The 27,500-nt window shown below is 44.7% G+C and overlaps 1 protein-coding gene across 1 annotated transcript in view; it reads right to left on the bottom strand.

Annotated features, from left to right (window-relative positions):
• grm8a (glutamate receptor, metabotropic 8a) overlaps positions 1 to 10,551 on the bottom strand; it is a gene marked incomplete at its 3' end in the record, with an annotated part of 340,950 nt that extends 330,399 nt beyond the window's left edge. The window contains exon 1 of the mRNA XM_084049615.1: positions 10,443 to 10,551. Coding sequence (XP_083905741.1) covers positions 10,443 to 10,472 — 30 coding nt within the window. The 5' untranslated portion in view covers positions 10,473 to 10,551. The remainder of the gene's footprint in view (positions 1 to 10,442) is intronic.
• Positions 10,552 to 27,500: the final 16,949 nt, after the last annotated feature.

Raw genomic sequence — 27,500 nt, 5'->3', positions numbered from 1 at the left:
GAATGGACACCCCAGAATAGGGACACAAGGGGTTCATGTGGTTAAACCTTAAACTCTGTTGTTTCACCTATTTTTTGCAGAACGTTTGCATAATATTATGACATACCCGGGATATATGGAATGTGGTTAAAGTCCAACATGTTCCCATGAGTGCTAATGCTCTTACACAATATGATACACGTCTTTAACCTTTTCTTTGTCTATTTTGGTTCCGTCTGTCATGTTTTTAAATGCCTTTTCATGCCTTATGTAAAGCACTTTGCCTCTGAGATGTGCTATACAAACAAACGTGTCTTACATTGGAGCGTGGGAATGACTTGCCATGTCCTTGGCCTCAGTAGAGCCGACACGCTGCTTCAAAAAACACACAATAACACGCTGTTCTCAAAGACGATGTGCGTGTGTGTGTGTGTGTGTGTGTGTGTGTGTGTGTGTGTGTGTGTGTGTGTGTGTGTGTGTGTGTGTGTGTGTGTGTGTGTGTGTGTGTGTGTGTGTGTGTGTGTGTGTGTGTGCTGGGCAGTATTTCCCAGTAATCCCCTGGGGAGAGCCGCCGCCCCCCCCCCCTTCCCCCCTCTGGGGATCCACCAGCACTATTCTCCCTCATCAATTTATGAATTCAATTTCACACACACACACCCTCCCCCATCCCCCCATCCCCTCCCCCCACCCCCACCCTCCCACGATCTGAGGCCAGACTTGAGAATCAAAGAAGCCTTCATCTGAGTTCATTTCCACAGGCTGAGGTCTTCACACTCTGTGTCGCAATCAGATCACACACATCAGCATGTCACTGTTTTACACACACACACACACACACACACACACACACACACACACACACACACACACACACACACACACACACACACACACACACACACACACACACACACACACACAGTGGCTCAGGAGGTATAGAGCGGTTGTGCGTTGTGTGTGTTCTGATTGTGTTCTGCGTGTGTTCTGATTCAGAATCAGAAGAGTTCACGGTTCAATCCCTGTTAAATGGTAAGTGGTAAATGGTGCATTTATACAGCGCTTTTATCCAAAGCGCTTCACAGAGAAGACTGTGCATTACATTCACCCATTCAATTCAATTCAATTTTTATTAAAGTGTCAAATCACAACAAGTTGTCTCAAGACACTTTACATGTAGAGCATTGGTTCTCAAAGTGGGGTACGGGGACCCCCAGGGGTCCTTGAGGAGGTTCCAGGGGGTCCCCAGATAAATAATGGCTAGTTAGGAACCAAATGGACCCTTATGTGGTTGTAACTCAGAGAGTGTGCAAATGGAACCAAATGGACCCTAACGGGTGCATTTGGTTCCATTTGTAACATCTCTCAGAGTTAAATTAACATTGATTTTTACAATATAAATTGGGGTCCCAGATGTATAAATGCCATTAAATGGGGGTCCATAGCCTAATGCATGTCAAACTGGGGGTCCTTGAAATTAAAATGGTTGAGAATCACTGCTAGAGCCGTAGAAAATCTTCTCTTATGGGGGTCCCTGGCTTATCTTTTCAAATGGGGTCTCTGGACTAATAAGTGTCAATTTGGGGGTCCTTGACATGAAACAGTTTGAGCACCACTGATGTAGAGCAGTCACAACCCTGAGCAAGCATTCACACATCGATGGCGGAGGAAGCCGTGCAAGGCGCCGACCTGCTCATCGGGAGCAATTAGGGCTTCGACACTAACTCTGGGGGAGCCCGGGATCGAACTGGGAACTTCACGGTTCCCAGCCGGGCCGCTCTACCGGGCCACAAAATCCCCTGAGCACTCTACCCCTCCTCCAGGCATCATGTCGAAGTGTCCATGAGCAAGACACAGAACCCCTGACTGCTCCACACGAGCCGGTTGGCACCTTGCATGCATGGTTGCCTCCGCTGTGTGGCTGGGCAGAGCATAATCTGAGTTCCCAGAAGTTTTCGCCAGCTCTCGCATACAAACGGGAGGGGGGAGGAAACTTCTGGGCCAAAACCCCTGTATTTGTGGGCGGGATGTAACTTACGCTCAGGATCTGAGCGGACACGCCTCTTACCGGTCTGAGAGCTGTGCAACTCGTCTAAACAGTCCGACGAGAGGCAAACAGCAGTACACAACAATGGCGGCCGCAATTTCTCAAGGAGAAATTGCTTCCCGTCGCTCCTATTCACATGCAACACCTAGGGTGACCACCTTCAAACAGACCCATTGAGGGACAGACGTACCCGTTCCGCGGGACATCGCGGGACACATGCACGCGCGCGCAGCGAGCGTGCATGATGCTCTACCCGTTCGCGCGCGCGCGGTTCTGGCCGGATTGGGTTGGTTTTTGGTTTCTTTATTTCGGTTTTAGGGTTAAGATTAGGGTTAGGTTAGGGTTATGTTATTTAATTCTTATTTTTGCCTGATTTTACCGATTTATTATCAAAAACAAAATCGTTTTTTGTTTTTTTTCATATCTTTGATTTTCGGGACATTGCTCTGCTTGTGCGGGACGCGGGACAGAGGGTCCAATTTCGGGACTGTCCCGCGAATTTCGGGACGGGTGGTCACCCTAGCAACACCCACTGCATGTGGATCCCGCCCCCTTTTCTTCATTGGCTGTTGATTTGAATCAGAACGCAGTGGCCGCACCCCTGCTGTCCAGGCTCTAAGCCGAAATCTCCCAGACTAGGCACAGCAACATCCTCTGTGTTCATGTGTTCACTTGTAACTCAGAGAGTATACACACGTAACCAAATGGACCTGGATGCAATGGTGAAATGGACTACAATTATATTACGACTTATCCAGAACGACGACTTACAAGTGCAAGTGTCAGGGTAAATGGCACGAAACCATGTCAAAAGAAATATGGTCAAGTAAATGAACAACAAATACGACTTATTGCTTCAAAGTAAATAGGATACAAACTACCAAGTGAAAATCAAACCCACTGTGTGTCTTAACAAAATGCTGTCTAAATAATATGCTTTGCATTTGTGGTCAAGCTAAACAAATCGTAATAACAAAACATACCGTAGGTGAACAGGAGGCAACCACCATATCTGGCAGTTATCAAAGAATTCTATGCATCTATGAACATGTGACACACTGGGAGAAGGTGCTATAAACAGTGATTCTCTCAAAGTGGGGTCTGGGGGGTTCATGACATCAAAATCAGTCTAACCAGTATAGATCATTGGTTCTCAAAGTGGGGTCCGGGGACCCCCAGGGGTACTTGAGGGGGTTCCAGGGGGTCCCCAGCTAAATGATGGATAGGAACCAAATGGACCCTTATGGGTCTGTAACTCTGAGAGTGTCCAAATGGAACCAAATGGACCCGTTCCATTTGGACTTGCATGCCTAATGCATGTCAAACTGGGGGTCCTTGAAATTAAAATGGTTGAGAATCACTGCTAGAGCCGTAAAAATCGTCTCTTATGGGGGGTCCCTGGCATATCTTTTCAAATGGGGGTCCGCGGGCTAGTAAGTGTTAATTTAGGGGTCCTTGACATGAAAAAGTTTGAGAACCACTGGTATAGATGTTATGTTTTTACTTTGGCTATTCAAAAATTGGCAAAATACAAGCTCACAATACATCGTGTTGTGAGCTTATAGATCCGGTTTGAGTTTTTTGATGGGATTTTCTTTTTACATTTTGAAACATTTTGAATAATTCTGACAATTTTAAACACCTAAAATCTTCTCTTATCGGGTCCCCGACACAAATCCTTTTGAAATGGGGGTCCGAAGCCAATATCAATTTGGGTAGGGGGGTCCTTGACAGGAAAATGTTTGAGAAGCAAGCGCTGTAGAGACGCAGATCGTTTTCAATCTACTGCCTGTGGTGCTGTGAGGTGTGTAGAATTGACAGCTCTGTGTGATTAGTAACTTACATGCTGTAATGGAGGTCTGCTCTCCAGCTGATTGGCGCCCCAACTCCTGAGAGAGGGTCACCGATCTATAGGCAGCAATGTAATTACCAATCACCAATTATGGACTAATCCTAACCTTAACACACACACACACACACACAGCCATGCATTTACATCTGTACACAGCCACTGCTACATGCATGTCTGTGAGTGCGCGCACGCACGCACGCACGCACGCACGCACGCACGCACGCACGCACGCACACACACACACACACACACACACACACACACACACACACACACACACACACACACACACACACACACACACACACACACACACACACACACACACACAATGAATCTCTCTCTCTCTCTCTCTCTCTCTCTCTCTCTCTCTCTCTCTCTCTCTCTCTCTCTCTCTCTCTCTCTCTCTCTCTCTCTCTCTCTCTCTCTCTCTCTCTCTCTCTCTCTCTCTCTCTCTTCCTCTGACCTAACCTAAGAGAAATGTGTAATTAGTTAATTATCCAGGGAGGTCATTAGTGGGGACGCTAGTGAGCCCACTTCTTTGCCCACTTCATCACTCTTTATACTAGGGAGGGGATTACTCAACCTTTACAAAAGTTCTGTTCTTTTTAAACTTTTTTATTTTATTTTTTTAATGTCCAAACTACAGTAGTTAAACTAATCGACTTCATTGATTACAATAAATGATTGATAATCGAAACAATCGATTAATAATGGAAAATGCTTAGGGCATGTCAGTATAGGCAAAAAGTTGTGATCTTGCAAAGATCTGATATGTTTTTATTATTCTCTTCAAAATCAAAAAAAGCAATCCATTGACTAATCACTAAGAATATAATCAGCAGTTGCAGCCCTAGTGCAAACCAATTGTTGTTGCACCTATTTTGCACCACTGTTCTAACCCCTACATTGACTTCAGATATCCCAAGATGTATCAGCAGGTGGAGAGCTCCACATGTGACGACTCTGTACTGGATGTGAGTGAGGCTGGACTATCCGGCCAGGTCTACCAAAACATGCTCAAAAGAAGCATTCATATACTGTAGCATAAAAACGTTTTTTTTACCATTTGAACCCTATATACACGGGACAGGTACATTGACTATTTGAAAATAGCAGATCTACAAGCTCACAGCTCGTAGATCTGCTATTTTCAAAAAGCAGCTGACAAGACATCTAGAAAAAAATATATATGAATCTTTTCAGGTGGGGGGCCGCAGGTCAAGTACATTTCACTTAGACACTTCCGTAAGGAATAATCATTTATTGCAATGATTTATTTTGTCTAACCGAAGCCTGGCAAAAAACGCAGGAATATATGTCACTCAACCAGACCACACACCTCGGATACGTCTACATGGACAAACCGCGCCACGACAAACGTGGTGGTGGTGGTTTGGCCATAATACACAGACAGCAAATCAGTCCAGTTACCATTCCAACCTCTTCAATATTTGAACACCTGGCTTTTAAACTGTCTGGCCCCAAACCCCATGTTACCGCAATCATCTACCACCCCCCCAAACCCAACCTTGCATTCCCTTCTGACTTTTCTGCATTCCTCACTCAGCTCTGTGCTATCTGATATCTATTAGGTGACTTTAATTTTCACATTTTCCCCAGGCACCACTGAATTCCTGGACATCATAAACGTTTTCAACATTACCCAGCATGTAGATTTTCCCACTCACAAACAAAAAAATCTTTTGCATAACCGAAACCTGGCAAAAAACACAGGAATATCTGTCCATACCAGACCACACCCCCCGGATACGTCTATATTTTGGCCAGAATACACAGACAGCACATATAAATTACCATTCCAACCTCCTTCTCATTTGAACACCTGGCTTTTGAACTGTCTGGCCCCTAACCCCTAGGTTACCGCAATCATCTACCACCCCCCCCCCCCCACCCCCCCAAACCCAACCCTGCATTCCCTTCTGACTTTTCTGCATTCCTCACTCAGCTCTGTGCTATCTCACCATCTGTCTTCACATTTTCATAACTCCCCAGCGGCCACTGAATTCCTGGACATCCTACACTTTTTCAACATTACCCAGCGTGTAGATTTTCCTACCCATAAAAAAGGACACACCCTGGACCTGATCTGCACTATACCGGAACCACCATCAGCAACCTCACCACCTCCGACCTATAACCTTCTCTGACCACCTGGCCCTCACCATGGACATTGACCATGGTACAAATGGAACCAAATGGAACCAACGGGTCCATTTGGTTCCATTTGCACACTCACAGAGTTAAATTAACATTGATTTTGCAATATAAATTGGGGTCCCAGAGATAGAAATGCCATTAAATGGGGGTCCGTGGCCTAATGCATGTCAAACTAGGGGTCCTTGAAATTAAAATGGTTGAGAATCACTGCTAGAGCCGTAAAAATCTTCTCTTATCGGGGTCCCCTATTTTCAAATGGGGGGCTAATAAGTGTCAATTTGGGGGTCCTTGACATGAAAAAGTTTGAGAACCACTGTCCTACATCCATTCTGCTCCCTGGTACACCGACCACCTCTGCCACCTCAAAGCTAAGGGCCGCCAGCTTGAACGGCTTGCCAAAAAAAAAAACGGTTTAACTGTCCACTCCGAGGCTTAAGAGATCACACCAGCAGCAATACAAAGACGCCCTCAACAGTGCACATGTGACTAGTCCTGTACTCTGTACTGGACCAGCATCCCGTCTGGTCAATCCAGCACCTCCCCCCAGTCCGGACGCATCCTGCCTTCCAGTCAGTCCCGCCGGTCCAGATTCCCTCCCTCAGGTCAGTCAAACTTCTCCCGCCAATCCAGCTTCTCACACCGCTCCACCATCTTCCCACTATCCGGTCCGTCTACTCAAGCTTCAGGTTTGTCCCGTAAATCCCCACATCATCGCCCGCATTCTCCTGAACGGGAGCGGAAACCCACCAATCACCTCGGCGATCCCCGTCGCCTCTCCCCGCCGCAACGCAATCGAGCCAGCGCTCGAGCCACGCTCACCGCTCACCTCGCGGTACCAGACCCTTGCCGCCTTCAATAAGTGACTGGACAGTTAGCGGGTCTCCAGAGGCAGCTCCGGGCTCATGGAATACGTTTCCTACCGTTCCACCAACAAAGACAGGCTTTTTCCAGCTGTTCCTCAACAGCAACAGCAACGCAACCACCACAACAACAACAACACTGGGGCCTTCCCCGAGCTGGGCGACACCCGATGACGCCACGCACCACGCTACACTAAAAAGGTACATATTCTACTCAATTGCAAATTATTTAAGCTTTTTTGTGTTTTGAGAGTACATTAATCTCAAATGCAATTTCTACTTAACATTTTCCCTATAGCTGCTTACTGTGAGCCCACGCAGTTTCCCCAGGAACTGCATTATGCAGCTCTCAATGAGCCTTTGCACTACACACATGTTTGCTTCAGTGCGTGTTGTTCAGGTGTCCATGCGCACGCACACACACACACACACACGCGCCACACACACACACACACACACGCGCCACACACACACACACACACACACACACACACACACACACACACACACACACACACACACACACACACACACACACACACACACACACACACACACACACACACACACAAACCGGTGAACACCCACACTGGCATCCATTCCTATAATGATAAACATAGGATTCACATCTGACATGCAATGCACACACACACACACACACACACACACACACACACACACACACACACACACACACACACACACACACACACACACACACACACACACACACACACACACACACACACACACATACACTGTAGCTAACGTTCCAAATCCTATTAGTGAAATGAGAGCGAGGCGTTGTGCCAGCGTGGTTTGCTGTGGTGTGTTAAAAGAGCCTCCTGTAAACCAGCAGCTGCCGCTGCTGCTGTTTGATGAACAAATATATAAATATATATAATGGGAGCATTACATAGTATACATAATGTATGTGTATCACATGGCGATTGCCTTATTTATTCTAAAAGGCAACGAGGAAAACAACATTTCATCCACGCCGCGACGGTGGCGGCCATGTTTGACGAGTTCATCTTGCAGCCTGGTCGCTCGTGGTGAACCCTGCGGCAAGCATTCGCCGCTGGAAATGAAGCCAATAAGGAAGTCATGAAAGCGCTGCAGTTCTCATGAATGGACCAGAAGGTGTCGCTATTTCCCCTGCTGCCGGTTGCAGAAGACGTTTCATGCCATTAAACTTGACCGGAATTTTACACTAGATTTTATTGCCCTAGTAAACATTGTCATAAACACGTTATGCTTTCAGTCGCTAGTTTAAAGTCTCCTTTCAATTATCTTGATGTGTGTTTGTAAATTATGGTCCCATTCATTTTAAAATTGATGATAAAGTGTATGCTTCTACAGCTTCTACTGGTTCTACTGAGTGAAGTAGAGCCACCATCGCTACCCGATAGCATTCGCGATTCGACTGCTCCAGCACGTTTCTTTCCGGTTCCATAATCGGGGTCAGAAATCCAAGATGGTGGTTGAATGCGCTGAAATGGTGGCTTTTAAATGGGTCAGTATAGAAACAAATGGATATCGTCATGGCTTCCTTCGTCTCTCTTTTTGACAGTCCACATAAGTGAACCCAGCAACGGTGATGGCCATGTTTGAGTTAATTTTGCAACGAGGTTGCTCGCGGTCGTAGTTCACCACATGGGGCACTTTAGATCCAGCTGATTGGTCAACTACTTCTGTATCAGTCCCGATAACCATGTTTATCACCCTCTCAGGGCTTTTATCAGTCCCCTCACCCAGGGCAAATAATGGCTGGATTGGAATGTGATTAATATTTATAAAGCAAATAGACACCGTACGGATAAGACACACATACAAACTCTCCAAGAACACAATTCTACTAAGAATCTAAAGCAGAGTAGCAGACGAAACCACTCTCCCTCTCTCCCTCTCTCCCTCTCTCTCTCTCTCTCTCTCTCTCTCTCCCTCTCTCCCTCTCTCTCTCTCTCTCTCTCTCTCTCTCTCTCTCACACACACACACAAACACCATGGTTGGTAAAAGCAGAACGGGCGAGCTGTGAAATGTCATGGGTGCCATTACTGGATTCATATTTCACTATCTCTGTGTGATCAATCACAGATACATGGGTAATGAGCACGCATGCCCATACGCACGCACGCACGCACGCACGCACGCACGCACGCACGCACGCAAGCACACACACAGACACACACAAACACACACATGCACGCACGCATATACACACACTTTAACATTCACACATGCATTAAAAAAGGAAGAAGCCCTCACACATATGTTACACACACAACACACACACACACACACACACACACACACACACACACACACACACACACACACACACACACACACACACACACACACACACACACACACACACACACACACACACACACACACATATCCATGCACTTCCATTGTTCTCTTTCTCTCATACATCATACACAAACTAACCATAAACCACATCTCTCACACACACACACACACACACACACACACACACACACACACACACACACACACACACACACACACACACACACACACACACACACACACACACACACACAGTAAAGTGGGGGCTGACATATTTCAGCAGTGCACATGTGTGCACACCAAACAACCACTTGCCCTCAAGAACCACTTGACATAGTTTGAAACCAGTGCAAGCACACACACACACACACACACACACACACACACACACACACACACACACACACACACACACACACACACACACGCACACAAATCCAATCTCCAAAAGCTTGCCTCTCTCTCTCTCTCTCTCTCTCTCTCTCTCTCTCTCTCTCTCTCTCTCTCTCTCTCTCTCTCTCTCTCTAGACTGACTGCATTTTAATTGGTTGTCATCATTGAACTTTATCTTCCTGTGATGGTGGCGAAGGGAGCAGTGAACACGGCTGCCACGGCAACCGTTCAGAATGTCACAGCAGAACAATGGAGTCACACACGCACGCACACACACACACACACACAGGAAACACATGCAGATAGCCGAAATACACACAGTTCCACTCCCGAACGGCCCAGAGCTCCATGACAATAGAATAGAATAGCATAGAATAGAATGCACATAGCAAGGCATTCGGATCAGTTGAATGACAAACAACTATCACATTCAACACTTCATCTGTAGCTTCTAGCTTTATGCAGCAGAGTAAAATAAAGTGCAGTGTAATGGAATAGAATACTCAAATGGGCCCATGCACCCTTTGGGCCCATTTGATGTTTGCTAAAAATTGTCCCAAAAACTCAAAATATGACTTTTTTTTGTGAGACAGCGTTGGCTTATTTTAATGATCAATCAACTGATTTTGTTCCTGCTTGGATCAGTGGAACTAACACACGTTAAGTTCCTGTTTATCGGTATTACATTGAAAACTCATATTTCCACGGTTTTAAAGAAGAACAGGTTGACAACAACTGCATTAAGAGTGGAACAGAATAGAAAACAACAGCCAGTTCCTGTTATGAAACAGGCCTGGGGATCAGCCCCCCCCTTACCTTGAACAGCCGCAGGATGTTGGCCACCATGATGGACACGGAGCTGGCGGCCGCCCCGATCACGCCCACGATCTTGTCCGGCTTGGTGAAGATGGGCGGGTCTCCGTTGGCGCAGCGCACGTCCGAGCCGTCCTTCTCGATGAGCGCCTGCACGAAGGTGAGCGACTGCTCCAGCGCGTACGTGTCCCGCGAGCACGTGTCCAGGATGCGCGCGCCCAGCGTGATGTTGGGCAGCAGCTCGGGGTCCTTGTTGATGAGGTCGATGGCGAACATCATGGCCTCCAGGCGGTGGATGCCCTTCTCCTTCTTCAGCTCGCCGCACGGCGTGCCGCGGTCGCCGCGGGCGTGCACCGGGAACAGCCCGCCCAGGATGATGTCGCCGTCCAGCCGGATGGAGTGGGCGTACTCGGGCGCCAGCGCGGGGTCCGCGGGGAGCCGCTGGGGCGAGGCCAGGGGGAGGAGCCAGCCGCAGGCGGCGGCCGCCAGCAGGACGAGGAGGCGGGGGGAGGCGGAGCGGGAGGGAGGGAAGGAGGCGGGGTTCCGAAATCGTGGCTCCGTAATCGCCATGGCAACGAATGACAGGCTGGGAGCGCGATAGGATAAGAGGAGCACGGGGTAAGTATTCCGATCAGCCAATTAAGCACTTTCCAAAAACATTTGCAGGCCCTTCCTATTGGTCAGTGCAGAAGGGGGTCAGGACCCCAGGGGCGCAGCTAGCCGAGCTCCATGAGCCAATCATATTCCAAAAGAGCTTAGCTGAGGGCGACAGAGAGGGGGACAGGCAGTGATAATGTTGATGTGGAGTCCTTCTGCAATAATAATCCTCAATTCACATCTTCAGCAGAATCTGTTGGAGGGAGAGAGAGAGAGAGATTCATATCCATAATGTTCACAACACAGACAGAGAAGGAAAGAGGATTGGGTGATAATGAGAGAGTATACAGTACATCTTAACCACTTCACGCCTTGTTGGAGTCGTTGCTGTCGGGCAAAAACCTTGCATCTCCATATTTCAACTTTTTACACTTTTCCGTAAATTGATGCCATATATCAGTGGTTCTCAAACTTTTTAATTTCAAGGACCCCCAGTTTGACATGCATTAGGCTACAGACCCCCATTTAATGGCATTTCTATCACTTGGACCGCAATTTATATTGTAAAATCTATGTCAATTTAACTCTGAGAGTGTACAAATGGAACCAAATGGACCCGTTAGGGTCCATTTGGTTCCATTTGTACACTCTCAGAGTTACAGACCCATAAGGGTCCATTTGGTGCCTAATCTATCATTTAGCTGGGGACCCCCTGGAACTCCCTCAAGGACCCCTGGGGGACCCCCACTTTGAGAACCAATGCCCTACATCATACAAAAGCGCCGCACAAAAGTAGTGAAAACAGCTATTAAAATAGATATTTTCACTACATATATATTTTCACTAATAATAGCTATTTTTCACATATTCAAACACAGAATCTAATAGCAATAGATTCTGTGTTTGAATATGAATTAGGTCGTTGGCTCAAAGTTCAAACTTTACACAGTCAATAAAACCCCCTGATGCACCTTGAGACTTGTCTTATACACAGGCAAAGAACGCATTGTCCACAACTTTTACTTATAGTTTGCAGATTTACTGATCCAAAAACGAGACAGTAAAAACATCTGTTCCATACCATGGCTCTGGTAAGAAAAAAGAAAAAAGAAACAGCCAGGTGACTACCCTTGCCCAATCAACATGCCCTACATAAGCCCTGGAGAGGTGTGCCCTTGGTGCCCAGAAATAATAATCCAATAAACCAATAGTATTACAACTAAAGATAATACTAAATAATCATAATAAAACAAACAAAACAGTGAAATGGCTTCTGCAGTTCCGTTCTAATGTTAGCTACACAAAAAAAAGTGTATTGTTATTGTTGTTAGGTGTTAAGAAGCACATTTGTAAGAACCAGAGAAGTTGTAACGATTGAGACACAGTCAGTCGATCAAAACAAAAGTGAAAGTAGCTCTCATTAGCTAAGGTTAAGTGAAATCACGCAATTCTGGTCTGCTGTAAATAATACAATGCCATGCCATTAATGTTTATAGCCTTTAGTTTATATGGTACACAGCACCCAAGGACATGCTATATATCATTACTGTCGGGTGGAAACCTTGTATGTCCAAAACCGAAATTGTGAAAACCGAAATAGTGAAAATAGCAGATCTACAAGCTCACAATGCATCGCAAGGCGACGCATTGTGCGCTTGTAGATCGGCTATTTTCACTACTTTTGCTCGACACTCTGGTATGATGAAGTAGGGCATTAAATTACAAGCCAAAAAAACAAACAAAAAGTAGAAATTTGGATATATGAGATTTCTGCCTGGCAGCAACGGTATACAGTAATACTGGCAGCTGGAAAAAACACACACACACACACACACACACACACACACACACACACACACACACACACACACACACACACACACACACACACACACACACACACACACACACACACACACACACACGTATAGCTCATATATGTACACATCTAGCATTCCTTTCTAAAGGTTTCTGTTACTACTACCTGTTCCATTTTAATATATTTCAATAGATTCTACTTTGCTTCTATTTCACTGTCACCTGCTTTGGTAGAATTGTAATGTATGCAGTCAAGCTGCCAATAAGACTTACATTTAATTGAAAATGTTAATGGAAACGATAGATGGAATAATAACAGAGGCAGAGAACAGGAAAGAAGACCTAAAAGATCTAAGACCCCTGTGTGTGTGTGTGTGTGTGTGTGTGTGTGTGCGTGCGTGCGTGCGTGCGTGCGTGCGTGCGTGCGTGCGTGCGTGCGTGCGTGCGTGCGTGCGTGCGTGCGTGTGTGTTTGCGTGCGTGTGTGCTTTTGCGATAGTGCAGCAGTGCGAAGCGTATTAGCCCTTTATACTTCGTTGTACGTCGAATCTAGTAAAAATAGCCGATCACATGAGCTTGTAGCTTGTAGATCGGCTATTTCTGCTATACATTTTTGACATCTTCAGACAATATAATGCCAAAATAGCGATGCCAGGTTGAAAGTGATTAAAGGGAAGGTACATGTGTACTTCCCACCTGATGTAGCCCTCTTGCTTTCAGCCTGCCGTCACTGGCAAGCCCCTGTGACGAATAGCGAAGGACAGGCTAACTTGTCAGGGGATCTCGGAGCAGACTTGGGCCCCAGAGACATGGTGTACGGGCCCGACCATGGTGGACACGCCCTGGCACCCATCGACCACTGCCCCGCTGCCTTGTGGGAACGCCAGAGAGGACAAAAGTCCAAGGGAGCACACCCCGAAAGAAAAGGTGTGGCGGCACGCTTTGAGAAAACTGGATTTCCCGGCCAGCTCCTGCAGTTGTGTGGAGGTACCATCGTAACCATCTCCTCTACAACAGTGGTGGGAAAAGTACCAATACTGTTACAAGTAAAAGTAAAAATAATTAAAAATGTACTTGAGTAAAAGTACAAAAGTATTGGCATCAAAATATGTTGTGTCACGTTCCGGCCGCGACGGTTCTACTCACTGCTTGTGACTCCACTAGATGGGGTTCAGACACGTTTCAGAAGTGTTTCAGAAGCTTCCCAGAAGCGGCAAGCGTGCGTGCTCCCCCCATATTGTCTATGCGTGAAGCTCATGGAAAGCAGCCAAACACACAGTGAGCAAAATTGTCATATTGACATCATCCAATATTATCTAAGCTTAACCACTTAAACCCTCGAGTCTCAGTGGAACAGACTTGACTGTACTCAGATCGCTTTTCCCCTCATCTACACCAAATCTCTTCACCAGAAATAGCCGATCCACATGCTCAAAACGCGTCACATTGTCACGCTTGTAAATCCGAAATGTTTTGCCAAATGTTGCCCCCAAAATAAGCGTGCTGGTTAATGCGTGCAGCTCGTGGAAAGCAGCCGAACAGACCATGAGAATAATTGTCATTTTGACATCATCCAATATTATATCTAAGCTTTAAAAACCCAGCCAGACTTTGTCTTGTAAAATGGCCCAGCCCATTAGACACGTTCTGTATCCGCCACTGGATCAGACCGTTCTGTTCTATTCTGTGTGTGTGTGTGTGTGTGTGTGTGTGTGTGTGTGTGTGTGTGTGTGTGTGTGTGTGTGTGTGTGTGTGTGTGTGTGTGTGTGTGTGTGTGTGTGTGTGTGTGTGTGTGTGTGTGAGAGGAGAATGTGTCCATTCATCACCATAGAGATGTGAGCTCCGTCAGCCAAAACACAAGTACACTTACACACTGAGCCAAGAACGGACAAACACTAATCCTTACACACACACACACACACACACACACACACACACACACACACACACACACACACACACACACACACACACACACACACACACACACACACACACACACACACACACACACACACACACACACACCTCTGCTCTCACACATACGGTATAGCACACGTACTGTTCACCTGCTCATACAGACACACACACACCCAACAACACACACACGCACCTGCTCACACATTCACATCCATGCTCAAGTACGTACACATACAGTACAAGCACATTAAATACACACGCAACGCACAATTGCACATATGCATAGATACGCAATGACAAATAACACGCACGCACGCACCCACCCACCCACCCACCCACGCACGCACGCACGCACACACACACACACACACACACACACACACACACACACACACACACACACACACACACACACACACACACACACACACACACACACACACACACACACACACACACACACGTATTACTATACTTGTGAGGACATCAACACTTTAGGACAGCCATTTTATGAATGCCATTTAAAATGTATATATATTTTGCCATTTTTAACCGTAAGCCTAAAGCCGAAAAACGGCAGATCTATAAGCCCACAACGCGTCGCAGCGCGACGCGTTGTGGGCTTATAGATCGGCTGTTTTTCGGTGCACGACACTGGCGCGCAACTAAGTATAAATCATGTTTAACTCTAATTCCAGTCCCTAAACCTAACCTCTAAATGTCTAATCCTAACCTGAATGTTTTTCTAATTATAAACTTATATCTCTAAAAATATTTTTTTAAACTATAAAACAACCATTTGTCTTATGAGGACCAGGAAAACGGTCCTCACAATGTATATTTCTTCAAATTCTACTACACTTGGTCCTCGCAAGTATAGCAATACACACACACACACACACACACACACACACACACACACACACACACACACACACACACACACACACACACACACACACACACACACACACACACGCACACACACGTACACTCACTCCTTCACTCACTCACTCATCTTTATGCATTTTGTTGAGTGAAACAGCTGTTGTAATGACAGGGAACTAGAACCTTGGCTAGAACACAGTCACACAGAGACAACCTGCTGCAGTACAGAGAAGAGGGAGGGAGGGAGAGAAAGAAAGAGAGAGAGAGAGAGAGAGGGAGGGGGGAGAAAGAGAGCTAGGGAAAGAGATGGAAACAAAGGGGAGGGAAAATACTGACAGAGAGCGATAGAGACAGTAAGAGTGCCACGGAAGAAAAGAAATTGAGAGAGAGAGAGAGAGAGAGAGAGAGAGAGAGAGAGAGAGAGAGAGAGAGAGAGAGAGAGAGAGAGAGAGAGAGAGAGAGAGCAGGGTTCTTGAAGGCAGCTGACTTCCATCACTTGAACACCTGCTGTTACTGCAGCAGCCAAATGAATACATTCCATCCAGCACACCTCCTCCCCACTATACCACTAAATATACCTGCTTCCGACAACACAGCTGCTCTCTCTCACCATGAAAATAACTTAAACACAGGTATTTGAATGTGTGGTTATTATAGATAGACCTTGATTTGATCCCGAGGGGAAATTCAGGTGACATCACAGTATGTAGCCTGCAGCATGTACACAAAAAAAACAGAACAGGTGCAGGTAAGAGTATAGAGGGATAAAACTTAAGATGAATAAAGATAAAAAAGTACAGAGATGTACTGTACTAAGGATAAAAAATAAGAATAAAATATAAAATCTGAAAAATTAAGCTTTAATCGAGCCATCTGCATGCACTTGGACTGTCTAAGTTAGAGTAATTAATAATAATGAACTGCATTTTTATAGCACTTTTCTACCCAAAGTACTCCACAGTGGTTCATTAATTCATACATTGGGAGGTGAAGCCGCGAACAGTCGACGCCAGCGTCCTCACTTCCCACATTCACATGCCGATGGTGGCAAGCTATCGCCGACTGACTCATTGGAGGCAATGTAGGGTTCAGTGTCTTGCCCAAAAGACACTTCAACATGTGGACAGGAGGAGCCGGGATTCAAAGCGCCGACCCACGGATCATTGGACGACCTGCTCTACCTCCTGAGCCACAGCCGCCACAATTAATATATTATTAAAGGCGAATTTTGGACTAGTTTTCGTACCTTTTCTATGACGTTATGATATCTTAGGATGGATGGTACAGTAGAAAAATGTCATAACTCCATCCTGGGTTCACCACAGCTTAAAACGTGCGCGGATAGGCCTTGCGTTAGATCACATATTTTAACAGCTTTTTTTTTTGTGAGATCTGACGTTCATAGTGACAGAACACTGTCAAAAAAAAAACAACAGAAGTCTCGCTGGACGAGATTGAAATCTCGAGATTTCAATCTCGTCTAGCGAGACTTAGATTTGTTTTTTTTTGTTTTTTTTGGGTTGAATAGTGTTCTGTCACAATGAACGTCAGATCTCACCAAAAAATTAAAAAAAAGCTATTAAAATATGTGATCTAACGCAAGGCCTATCCGCGCACGTTTTAAGCTGTGGTGAACCCAGGATGGAGTTATGATTTTTTTCTACTGTACCATCCATCTTAAGATATCATAACATCATAGAAAAGGTAAGAAAACTTTAGTCCAAAATTCTCCTTTAATAAGTATAATACAATATAGACAAAAAAGCAATGTACACCCACATGTGCAGTTAATCAACAGTGACAGAATAAGCAAAGTACCATCTATTAGCAGTAAAACATTTACAAGCAACTGTCCTGGTGCTACATATAGTGCACACCCCAGTAGTTCAAGTGCAAATGCGCTAGAGTAACGCAAGAGTCAAATGTTGATACTTTATACTCTACTACAAGTATCTGAGTTTAGTTACTAATTGCTTTGCACATTTAGATTATTCAGATTTAGAAAACACCTGGGTTAAACACAAGATTTTGGTTAAACTTACAACAAAAATCGCACCCTGTGTGAAGGAAGCGGTGCCTTTGATGAGTGGCCTCCTGGTGGCGCTATAATAGGGCGGGGCGGGGCTTCAGCAATTAATGCTCGTCCCTATTGGTGGTGTAAGTCCACATACCTAATTTGGACTTGGTGGCATGCTGCAAACTGGAGTTATAGCTGTTTAAAGGCAGTGGCCTCCTGGTGGCGCTATAATAGGGCGGGGCGGGGCTTCAGCAATCAATGCTCGTCCCTATTGGTGGTCTAAGTCCACATACCAAATTTGGACTTGCTGGCATGCTGCGAACTGGAGTTATAGCTGTTTAAAGCCCGTGCTGAAACGGACAAACGGACAAACGGACATACGGACATACGGACATACGGACATACGGACATACGGACGGACATAGTCAAAGGTAGAGCGGCTGGCACCGCTAAAAATAAACCGTGTTATGCAGTTGCATTAACAGATTTCTCAAAGGATACTCGTGACTCTGTTGCTATATGTTACTGTACGTTGCTGTATGTTAATGTGGTGATATTGACATAAAGTCTTATAGACCTTTAAAGCAGGGGTCTTCAACGTTTTCAGGCCAAGGACCCCCTAGCTGAGAGAGAGATGAAGCAGGGACCCCCTCTATATTGTATAAGATTGTGTTTCTGATTGACTTTTGCTGCTCTTTTTTCCCTCTACACCTATAACTCTTTGCCAAAAATAGCCGATCTACAAGCTCACAACGCCTCGCGCTGCGAGGCGTTGTGAGCTTGTAGATCTGCTAATTTTGGCTAAAGTTCTCCTCAGAAAAAGGATGCTAGGGTTCAAGTGGTTAATGTAAAAAAATAAATATCATATCACACAAAGATTTGGCGGCCCCCCTGTAGTAACTCTGAGGACCCCCCTAGGGGTCCCGGACCCCCTGTTGAAGACCCCTGCTTTAAAGTATATATAACGAATAGTCGATTATTCATATTAAAATTCAGAATCTGATTAGACCAATTAAATTATGAGACGGGGTACAGCCCTAGCTGTGTAGTGTGCCGTTTTCTTGTTGGCCAACACGCAGAGCTAAAGAACAAAAAACAAAAGAAAAGAAAAACGGTTATAATCTAGAACTCATTTGGGGGGGGGGATGATAATTCACCACAGACAGGCCTAATCCTCCTCCTGGGTCTACACATCATGGCTTCATTAGCCTGAATCCCTCTTTTAGGTCCCCAGATCCAAATTCCCCTCTGACATTTTCTCTGTAAAGACTTCTGATCGTCAGGGGGCAATTTGTCCACGTTCTGTTCCCAAAAAAAAGGGGGTTATGGGGCTACCCATATTTCAGTGTATTATGTCATTTCAACATATTGGGGCCATAACCACGTCACCTATTTTATGGGTGCCCTGCTTACCTCGATACTAGCCTATTGTCAGTCCACGGCCTACTTCCCGACCATCCAGATAATTCGCTTTTAATCCTTGGGTCTTCAACAGGGGTTCGGGGACCCATAGGGGTCCTAAGAGTTACTACAGGGGGGCCGCCAAATCTTTGTGTGATAGAAACTTTCTTATTTTTGTTTACATTAACCGATTGAACCCTAGCATCCGTATTCTGGGTGGAACCAACCAAAGATTGCAGATCTACAAGCTCACAACGCGTAGCTTGTAGATCCGCTATTTTCAGTTAAGAGATTTGGTGCAGAGGGAATATAAGTATCATTAAATATCTGAAAATACACATTAAAATGAATCCAAGATATTAGAAATGATAATGTGTAAACAAACTAACAGAAAAAAAAAACATTAATTTACACAACACTATGATAGTGCTGTCAAACAAGTCTGTGAAGCTATCTATGAAATCTATGAAAACGTTTATTCTGCAACACAATTGTATACAATATAGTGGGGGTCTCTGCTTCATCTCTCTCTCAACTAGGGGGTCCTTGGACTGAAAAACATATCCATTTCACAGCTTGACATGATCTCATATAGAAAACACCACCTCAGTGGCAACAGGCTACTAAAACACAGAAAGACAAATTGATCTGAATGTCAGCCTTTTGCCGGATTGATGGTTCATTCGGCGATCGATAGAAACAGCTTACAATGTCCATTTTACAATCAAGATTCTTTTTCAACTGGAGTTCATTTAATTCCTGGCCAGGTTGTAAATGCAAGGGCAGGAATCTTTAACCACATGAACCTGAGCATCCCTATTCTAGAGCGAACATTCGGCATTACAGCAGATCTTCAAAGCTCACGACGCATGAGCTTGTAGATCAGCTATGAGATTTGGTTGTATACGGAAAAAAGGGTGTGTTTTGAAAGTATATTATCAATGGTTATGACAGTGAACAATGTGTCGGGCGAATAAGACAGCTGCTATTAATGGTGCTCACTCGTGCAAAATCCTCATGATGTTTGCAAACCTCAAGGTGTGTTTCACCTTCTGATGTTTAGAACAAATCTGCACAAGCATGAAACAGGCGTGACTCTGAGTCTGAGCTCACAAACCCCCATGAGGCGGAATCTAAAGATACGCACATATTACATGCACATGATAATAAATAGAAGATAGATGCTCTGCCCTCATAGGGCAGAGCATAAAGATACTGTACGCTAAAATTAAATAACATGATGTTATACAGTAGATATGAACCTGCATGCAGTAACATGCTGACATAGTGAAGACCTACATTTTGCTACAGGGAAAGGTTGGGGAGGAGGTAGGAGTTTGTTCACTGACAACAAGCTATCATTTGTGGTAGAAGCAAGCGAGAGATGCTGAGCATTTAAGAGTGAGTGTTGATCTGCTTAACCCAATAAGACCTGAGGCCGATTCTACAAATCAATAGAATAGAAGTGACACACTGTGAGCTTGTATATCTGCTATTTATGAATAGCCAAAGTATAAAATAATGGTTAAAGGAGCTACACCATGAATTTAAAAAATAATAATAATATTTGATATCATATTGTTTATGTCCCTCAAACGTTTTTCAAAAGGTTTGAGCCTAAATCAAGCCTCAGATATACTCATTCCAACTAACTTCTCTCTGGCTTATAAAGCACTTTCACCTGCAATACCACATTGTCCTGTTTGGCACGGGGCGCTATTGAGACAGTTTGTATGCATGTTATGTCCTGGTTCTGTGTGGAAAAAGTAAAAAAAATAAAAAATAAAAAAATAAAAAAAAATGAAAAATGGATTTTTTTTTGGTTAGAACTGAAAAACGGGAGGAATTGTTCCCAGACGTGACGTAGGGTGGGGGAACAAATCTGACGGACTGTTTTCAGACCAATTTACATAAAAACCACAGATAGCCTATGAAAGCCTGCATGCTCGAAGTCGGGTATTTGTTGGAACAGAAGAGAGGTGGGGGAGACCAAAAACACACAAAAATGAAGAAAAAGTTAAAATTCATGGTGTAGACCCTTTAAAGTGATTAAAATCTAAAAAAAGAAATAGACCACAGTTGTTCCATTAGGATCATGGGCGTAGCCTATTGGAGGGTGTAAGAACGACTGAACCTTACGTTACTACCTGAATTACCGCCATGCTCCACTTCATAACGTATTTTGCTCTGCGATCAAGCTGGGGTCCTATCAGTACTCGTTCCCTCTCCCGAGGGTGCCTTGTGTTAGTTTTTTTCCCTCTCAGATCTCCCGTTTCATCCCAGCGTGCTCTGCTCTCTCTCGACAAATCCATTTATAATTCGATTCTGTCCCAATTAATTAATCAGTTACTTTCTCCTTCCCTCCTTCCCTCTCCCTCTTCTCCACTCTAAATGGAATTAGGTCAAAGCCACTTGTAAGGCCAGTGATTAAAAACCCAATCCGTTATGTAGGTTAGCTCGTTCCGTTACTCATCTGCTAACCTCAGGAATTCACAATGTCTTCCTGGTTTTTGTTAACTCGACACATTTTTCCACGGAGGGACTTGCGCTGCAAAATATTTATCCCCCAAAACCCCTGCTGATTAAGACAGCAGCAGAGCGTAGTGCTTAGCTATTCATCTGCCGTTGCCTTCGACTTAAACAGAAGGATGGTCGGCATTGGTCGCCAACAATGAGATTTTCTGTTATTTGGCCTCTTACTTGCACAATTTAATTTGCAGGGCCAACATAAATATCCTCCTGAAATCATTAATGAAGCAAGGCAAAACATCCTCAGCTAAAACTAGAAACTATTAGGAGGTGACATTATGGGACCTGGCTGGCAGGCACCCCACAAATTGACTTAACTAGAAGCTCGCCCCCGCTACGCGGGGGCGAGCGTCTAGCCCGCGGCCACGCCCACGTAGCGCCCGCGGCCACTTGGCAACTCATATAAGTGGCGTAGCGTCATGAGGGCCAGTGGGGCCGTGGCTCGGTCAGTGAGGACCCTGTAGTGCGGATGATATGTGGCATAGAGGGGCAGATTGTAAATCCCCAGAGGAAACATCCGTGGGCTACCATTGGTTCAGCGATGTGTGCGGTCGCCCTGCGGCCCCTCCTCCTCCACCAATGTGCAGTATTGAGAGCCCTGACGTCACAACAATTGGAGCGATGGGCACTGCACTCTGGTTGGTTAGGGTACACCTAGGGCCCAGGTAGAACCCAGTTAAAGCCTGCATGGGCAAACCCAGTTAGGACCCGCCTTGGTCCCACATAAACATGGCTAGTTGGGGCCCACCTAAGGGCCAGGTAGAAGCTACTTATAGCCTGCATGGGCATCGCAGTTGGGACTGAAGTGGATGCCGCTGACATTGCTGACATGGGGTCCATATGGTTTAGCCCACCTTGAAACCATATGGGAACTACGCTGGCATGCTGGCTGGAATGCAAACGCTGCATCATACCTGTAGTGTTTAGTTTGATGTTGTGTGTGTAGCAGATATACCTGCAGTGTGTAGATCAATGTCCATATGAAAGTCAATGCCCAGCAGTGTTTTTTTTTCTCCAGCAGAGTTTCTAGTGTCTCTGTCTCTCTCTGGAAGAGGTTGCACATGAACTCTGCAGCCGCACTGAGGCGCTCCAACACAAACACTCTGACATTAAGCTGCTTCACACAACAAACATCAGCACCACGCTGCTGTTTGTCCAAAAGATACAATATCTCCTCTCCGACCGACGTCATATCGACAGCCGTACAGACTCCTTTTGACACATTTTACCTCGTTTATCCAGCTCTCACTGACTCTCCACATCGGTCTGTTATAGCGCCACCATGAGGCTGATTAGAGAAATCTCAAGTGGAATTTCTTCCTCGGCATAGTGGGAATGTGGGTGCAAAGTTGCACGGAAAGTGCATGCTGTGTTCATAATGTGAGGCATTTTGGTCCAAACGGAGCAGTCCTGCAGACTTTGGAAGCCATTTTAGCCAATCAGGATGGAATATGAAAAATCTGAAAGAGCCTTTTTTTTAATGACTGTGGAGATACTGTGTACCGATTTGCGTGATGTTTGGGCAAAATATGTAGGAGTACTGTGAGAAAATGTGTTTAGCAAAAAGCAGCCTCCTGGTGGCACTGTAACAGGGCCATGTGAAAGAAATAGGGCAGAGGTTCTGAATTGGCATCCAGGGAGTGTGTGTGCACAGTTTCGCTGGGATCAAGTCAACGATGTGAGAGATTAGCTATCACAGACGGACGGACAGGGGGTGAAACATAGTCTTGTGCCATGCCTTTCGGCTTGGCGGAGACAATTAAAAAACGAAAGTAAAGGAAATGACCATTTCTGCAACAAAAGTAGTCAACAAACTATACTATAAAAACATGGGCCACATTGTGAAATAATCTAAGAAAGAGGCAATCATGTAGAAAATAGCCGATCTACAAGCTTACAAAGCCTCTCAACGTGAGGCGTTGCGAACTTGTAGATCGGCTATTTTCACAATATTTACTTGTGGAACGGAGTCAAACAGAATGGGGGGGTCCCCAGATCAAGTACGTTTATTTGGGGGGGGGGGCGGCCTGAAAGGGTTGATAAGCACTGCTCTAATCTGAGCGAAATTATCTGAATTTACTACATGACCATAATGCAGCCTAACATGCGTAGCACGGGGCGGTCCTGCCATTACGTTAGTTACTGTAGTTGCTGTGGAGCTACATAGTTCTCCAGAAGACACACACAAACATACACCATCTACAATGGACTAACTGAGCAGCAATATTGACATTCACCACACGAACGTGCATTGTTGACAAAGTGATTGCACAGCCGCTGCAGGCATGACAACCACGTTAGCGTTAGCGACATGGCAGCTATCACAGCGCCCTGTCCGCATAGTTAAAAATAAGCCTGTCCGTCGTCGCTGCGACTGACTGTGATTAGCCTGGGTGGCAGCCTGCTTCACTACGTTCGGCGGATTTTTTTTTCTCTCTGGAGAGAGAAAAAAAGTCCGCCGAACGCAGCGAAGCAGGCTGCCACCCAGGCTAGACTGTGATGGCTACAGCCATAGATATATAAACACTACAGCAAGCTCTCTGAGATGCCATTGTCTGGAGACTGCTCTTAGCGTGACACGACCAATGAGAGTGAGCGCTGTAGTTGTTGCTAAGATACGGTGGCGTCTCTGCCCCATAGCTTGTAGATCTCTCACGCATGATTGGCGTAGGCTGCGTTGCCAGGTCTGACTGTTTGTATAAGCGATTGTGGGCTTATTTGGGTGCACTTTTGGGCTCGTCGTTTCCATAGACCACGGCAGTGCTTATTTCTTTCCCGTGACCGATGTGGCAAGAGAAGGTGCAAAACGAACCATCCGGAAGTAGATTGCGAGATGAAATATATAGCACTTTTTGATTATTAGAGAAGGAGACACATGTGAAGGTGGAAAATGAAATGTAGGAGATTATATAGTTTTTCATGAGGGATTTTTGTAGCAAGTTGTGAGAGAATTGGGCCACTCCTGTGGGCGGGGGGCTGATTAGAACCATTGGGGTTTGAAAGGAGACGCTCTCTGTTTGAGTGGAAAGATGTTCCCCTCTCCCCCAAACAAATAATTCTCTAATAAAGTGGGAAACGCCACAGCAAAGCTGTGTGATTGGAAATGGAACCACAGCTCTTGACCTCAAACTCAACTTTATCGTCACAACACAATTAACACCAAGTATAATGGAGAGGATTAAAACATTTTGTGCAAGCTTCCAACGGTTGCATATTGTTAAAGAATACAAATTAAATTAAGAATTAATAAAACGTGCAGAAACAGGTAATAAAAGCGTATACTGTATACACGCACGAGAACGATCCTTAAATATTTACTATAGTCAATTGTACAACAGGGGTAAATATAGTGTTCCCCAGTCTATTGTGTTTGTTATTCAAATATATACATGAAAGATTTATGTTGATATCATGTGTGTACAATCAGGGTGCACAGGTCGATCTGTGTGGGTAAAAATAGCCCATAAGGAAACAAGAAAGAACAGATACTGTAATTATGGGGAATATGTACAGGCGCGCAGCAGGGCTCAGCGCCTGTTGAGCAGTCTGATGGCCTGGATATGGAAACTGTCCCTTAAGCCAGATTTATGCTTCCGTCAAATGACGGGCTGTGTTTGGCGCATGACACCGTCGTACAAAGAAGCTTCCTATACGATAGCACATTGTTAAAGAATGTACCATATGACCTGACGTGAGAAGCGACATCGCCTTGGTCGTAAGATGAAGTGGTGTGCTGTGCACACAGGCAATGTTGTTGTTTTGTGTATTCAGTAAAGTTAGTTCTGGTAGGGTCCTAAAATATGATTATATTTCCTTAATCGACTAGTATATTAGAATCGGGTTAGGGTTAGGGCTATTTGTTCTGGTTCTGTAGGCTGTCGGTAGATCCTTTTAGATGAGATTCAGATTCATTCTGGCGCCTGGGTCTGATAGTCATGAACAATGAGGTATTTCTACACATTTTCCAATTCAATGGCTTTAGAGAAGAAAAGCATTTTCCTTTGGAAACATCCCTACGGTACACAATGGTGTGTTGCTGTGTAAATAATTTGCCAGAGGGGGTAGTCATGAAAAACACGATTATTCTAATCTACAATATTGTTTACTTGAGACAGTTTCACATGGAAGGCTTACTGAAATGTGTATCTTGCAAATCCCCAAATGTAAAAAATCTTTAAACAGAGGATAGCTCTGAAAATTAAGCCATTTATTTTATATTATATGTCACACCTTTTCATTTGGAAAGCGCCCTTCAATGGCTGGCTTTATTCTCACAGCAGTGCAGCACTGCATTTATTTTTCTATAAATAATGATATATTTTATCTAATGAACTGAACAACCTTGAGTTGAGATTAGGCCAGACCTCATTGGATTGCTATCTCCTGCAAGGTGCCCTAGTTTATAGGGTATATAGCCTTAGTGCAGCTGGAGATTTAAGGTTTGCTTTCTGTTTTGTTCTTAACGTTTGGGAAGTTTTATAGATTTTCTTTTACTTGGAAGGTCATTATGTCTGCACTAGAAATTGTTGTGTGAATTACTCATAAAGCATGTCTTTTTACACAATGCCCGAACTGATTGGTCAACCATTCAATGTGTTTCTGTTTAACTTTACTTTCTTTGTAAATAATATAATAATTAAACCCCATTTTTATTTTGAATCACCTGAGGCACCACCAGGCATGAACCCAGCAGGGGGTCCAAACAGCAGTCCCTTATTAATGAACCACTGACATTATACACAATACACAAATGGAGTTATTAGGCGTTTTCAACTTTATCCCCAAACCTTTCAGAGGGGTGGAGTGTTTCTAATTAAAGCCATTTGCCATCGTTTTAATTGAAAAGAGGGAAGTTAATCCGTGCTATATGAGGCAATCCGCTGAAACACAATGGAACCAAAGACTATTTTTGGCACATGTAAGAGAGGATTGTGAGTCCCTGTCCGCGCAAATGTCTGAATGCTGTCCAAAAGATTTCTATAAGTCAGAAAGGCACAGACAAATGTCTCATTTTAGCTCTATAATCTCATTTGAACCCATTTAACAGACAAACTAATCCTGGGCTACTGTAATTGTGTAGAATGAGCATCAAAGCATCAAACAGACCTAATTCATTAGGAGCACTGCATGGATCCACAATTAACAATCGGGTGCTCTTTGGGAAGGGTTAGATGATAAGCAATGAGTTTAAGCTCATTTCCACTGTAGAAAAACAATATGTAGAGCACTTCTTGTGTGTGTTTTTCCCCCCCTTTTCTCTTTGTTGAAATGAAATAAAGTATTTTTTCCCAAAGGAACAGTGTTCCCTGGATCTTTAATTAAGGTCTCTTGAAGTACTACAATTTACAATGTATAGGCTAATGATTCCTTTGCATATTGGAAAAGAAAGAAACTTAAACTCAACTATTGCATAAGGCCTTATTAATTTACCTCAAATGTACAGCTCTCTCTCTCTGAAGTGCACATGTGATAATGTCATGAGGTCTTTTCAAACAGCTATAGGAACTGCATAAATCCTGACTGGCTGTTTAACTCATTAAAGCCTAAGGTTCCGATTCTACAAAATGTCTTCTAATTCCTAACAGTTTTCTCAAAACCCTATGTTCCTATATCAGTGGTTCTCAAACCTTTTCATGTCAAGGACCCCCAAAATATGGACACAACGCCAGTGTGACGTAATCTCACGACAGCATGACATCACGCATGACATCACATCCTACCTATAAATTCTAGGATGCCGTCAGATCGCACCAGTTCGACGGCTTCCATAGTGGGTTTTGGTCATTGGAGAGGTGATGCACGTCACCTCTTTCTGAAGTGGGTACTTTCAAAGCCTGCCGTGGATTTAGGAGAGCACAAAACTTACGTAGCGGCCCGAACTTCTAGTATATAT

Source organism: Gymnoscopelus microlampas, assembly GCF_963454915.1.
Source record: "Gymnoscopelus microlampas genome assembly, chromosome: 23".
Lineage (NCBI taxonomy): Eukaryota > Metazoa > Chordata > Actinopteri > Myctophiformes > Myctophidae > Gymnoscopelus > Gymnoscopelus microlampas.
This window is presented reverse-complemented; position numbering and strand designations above follow the sequence as displayed.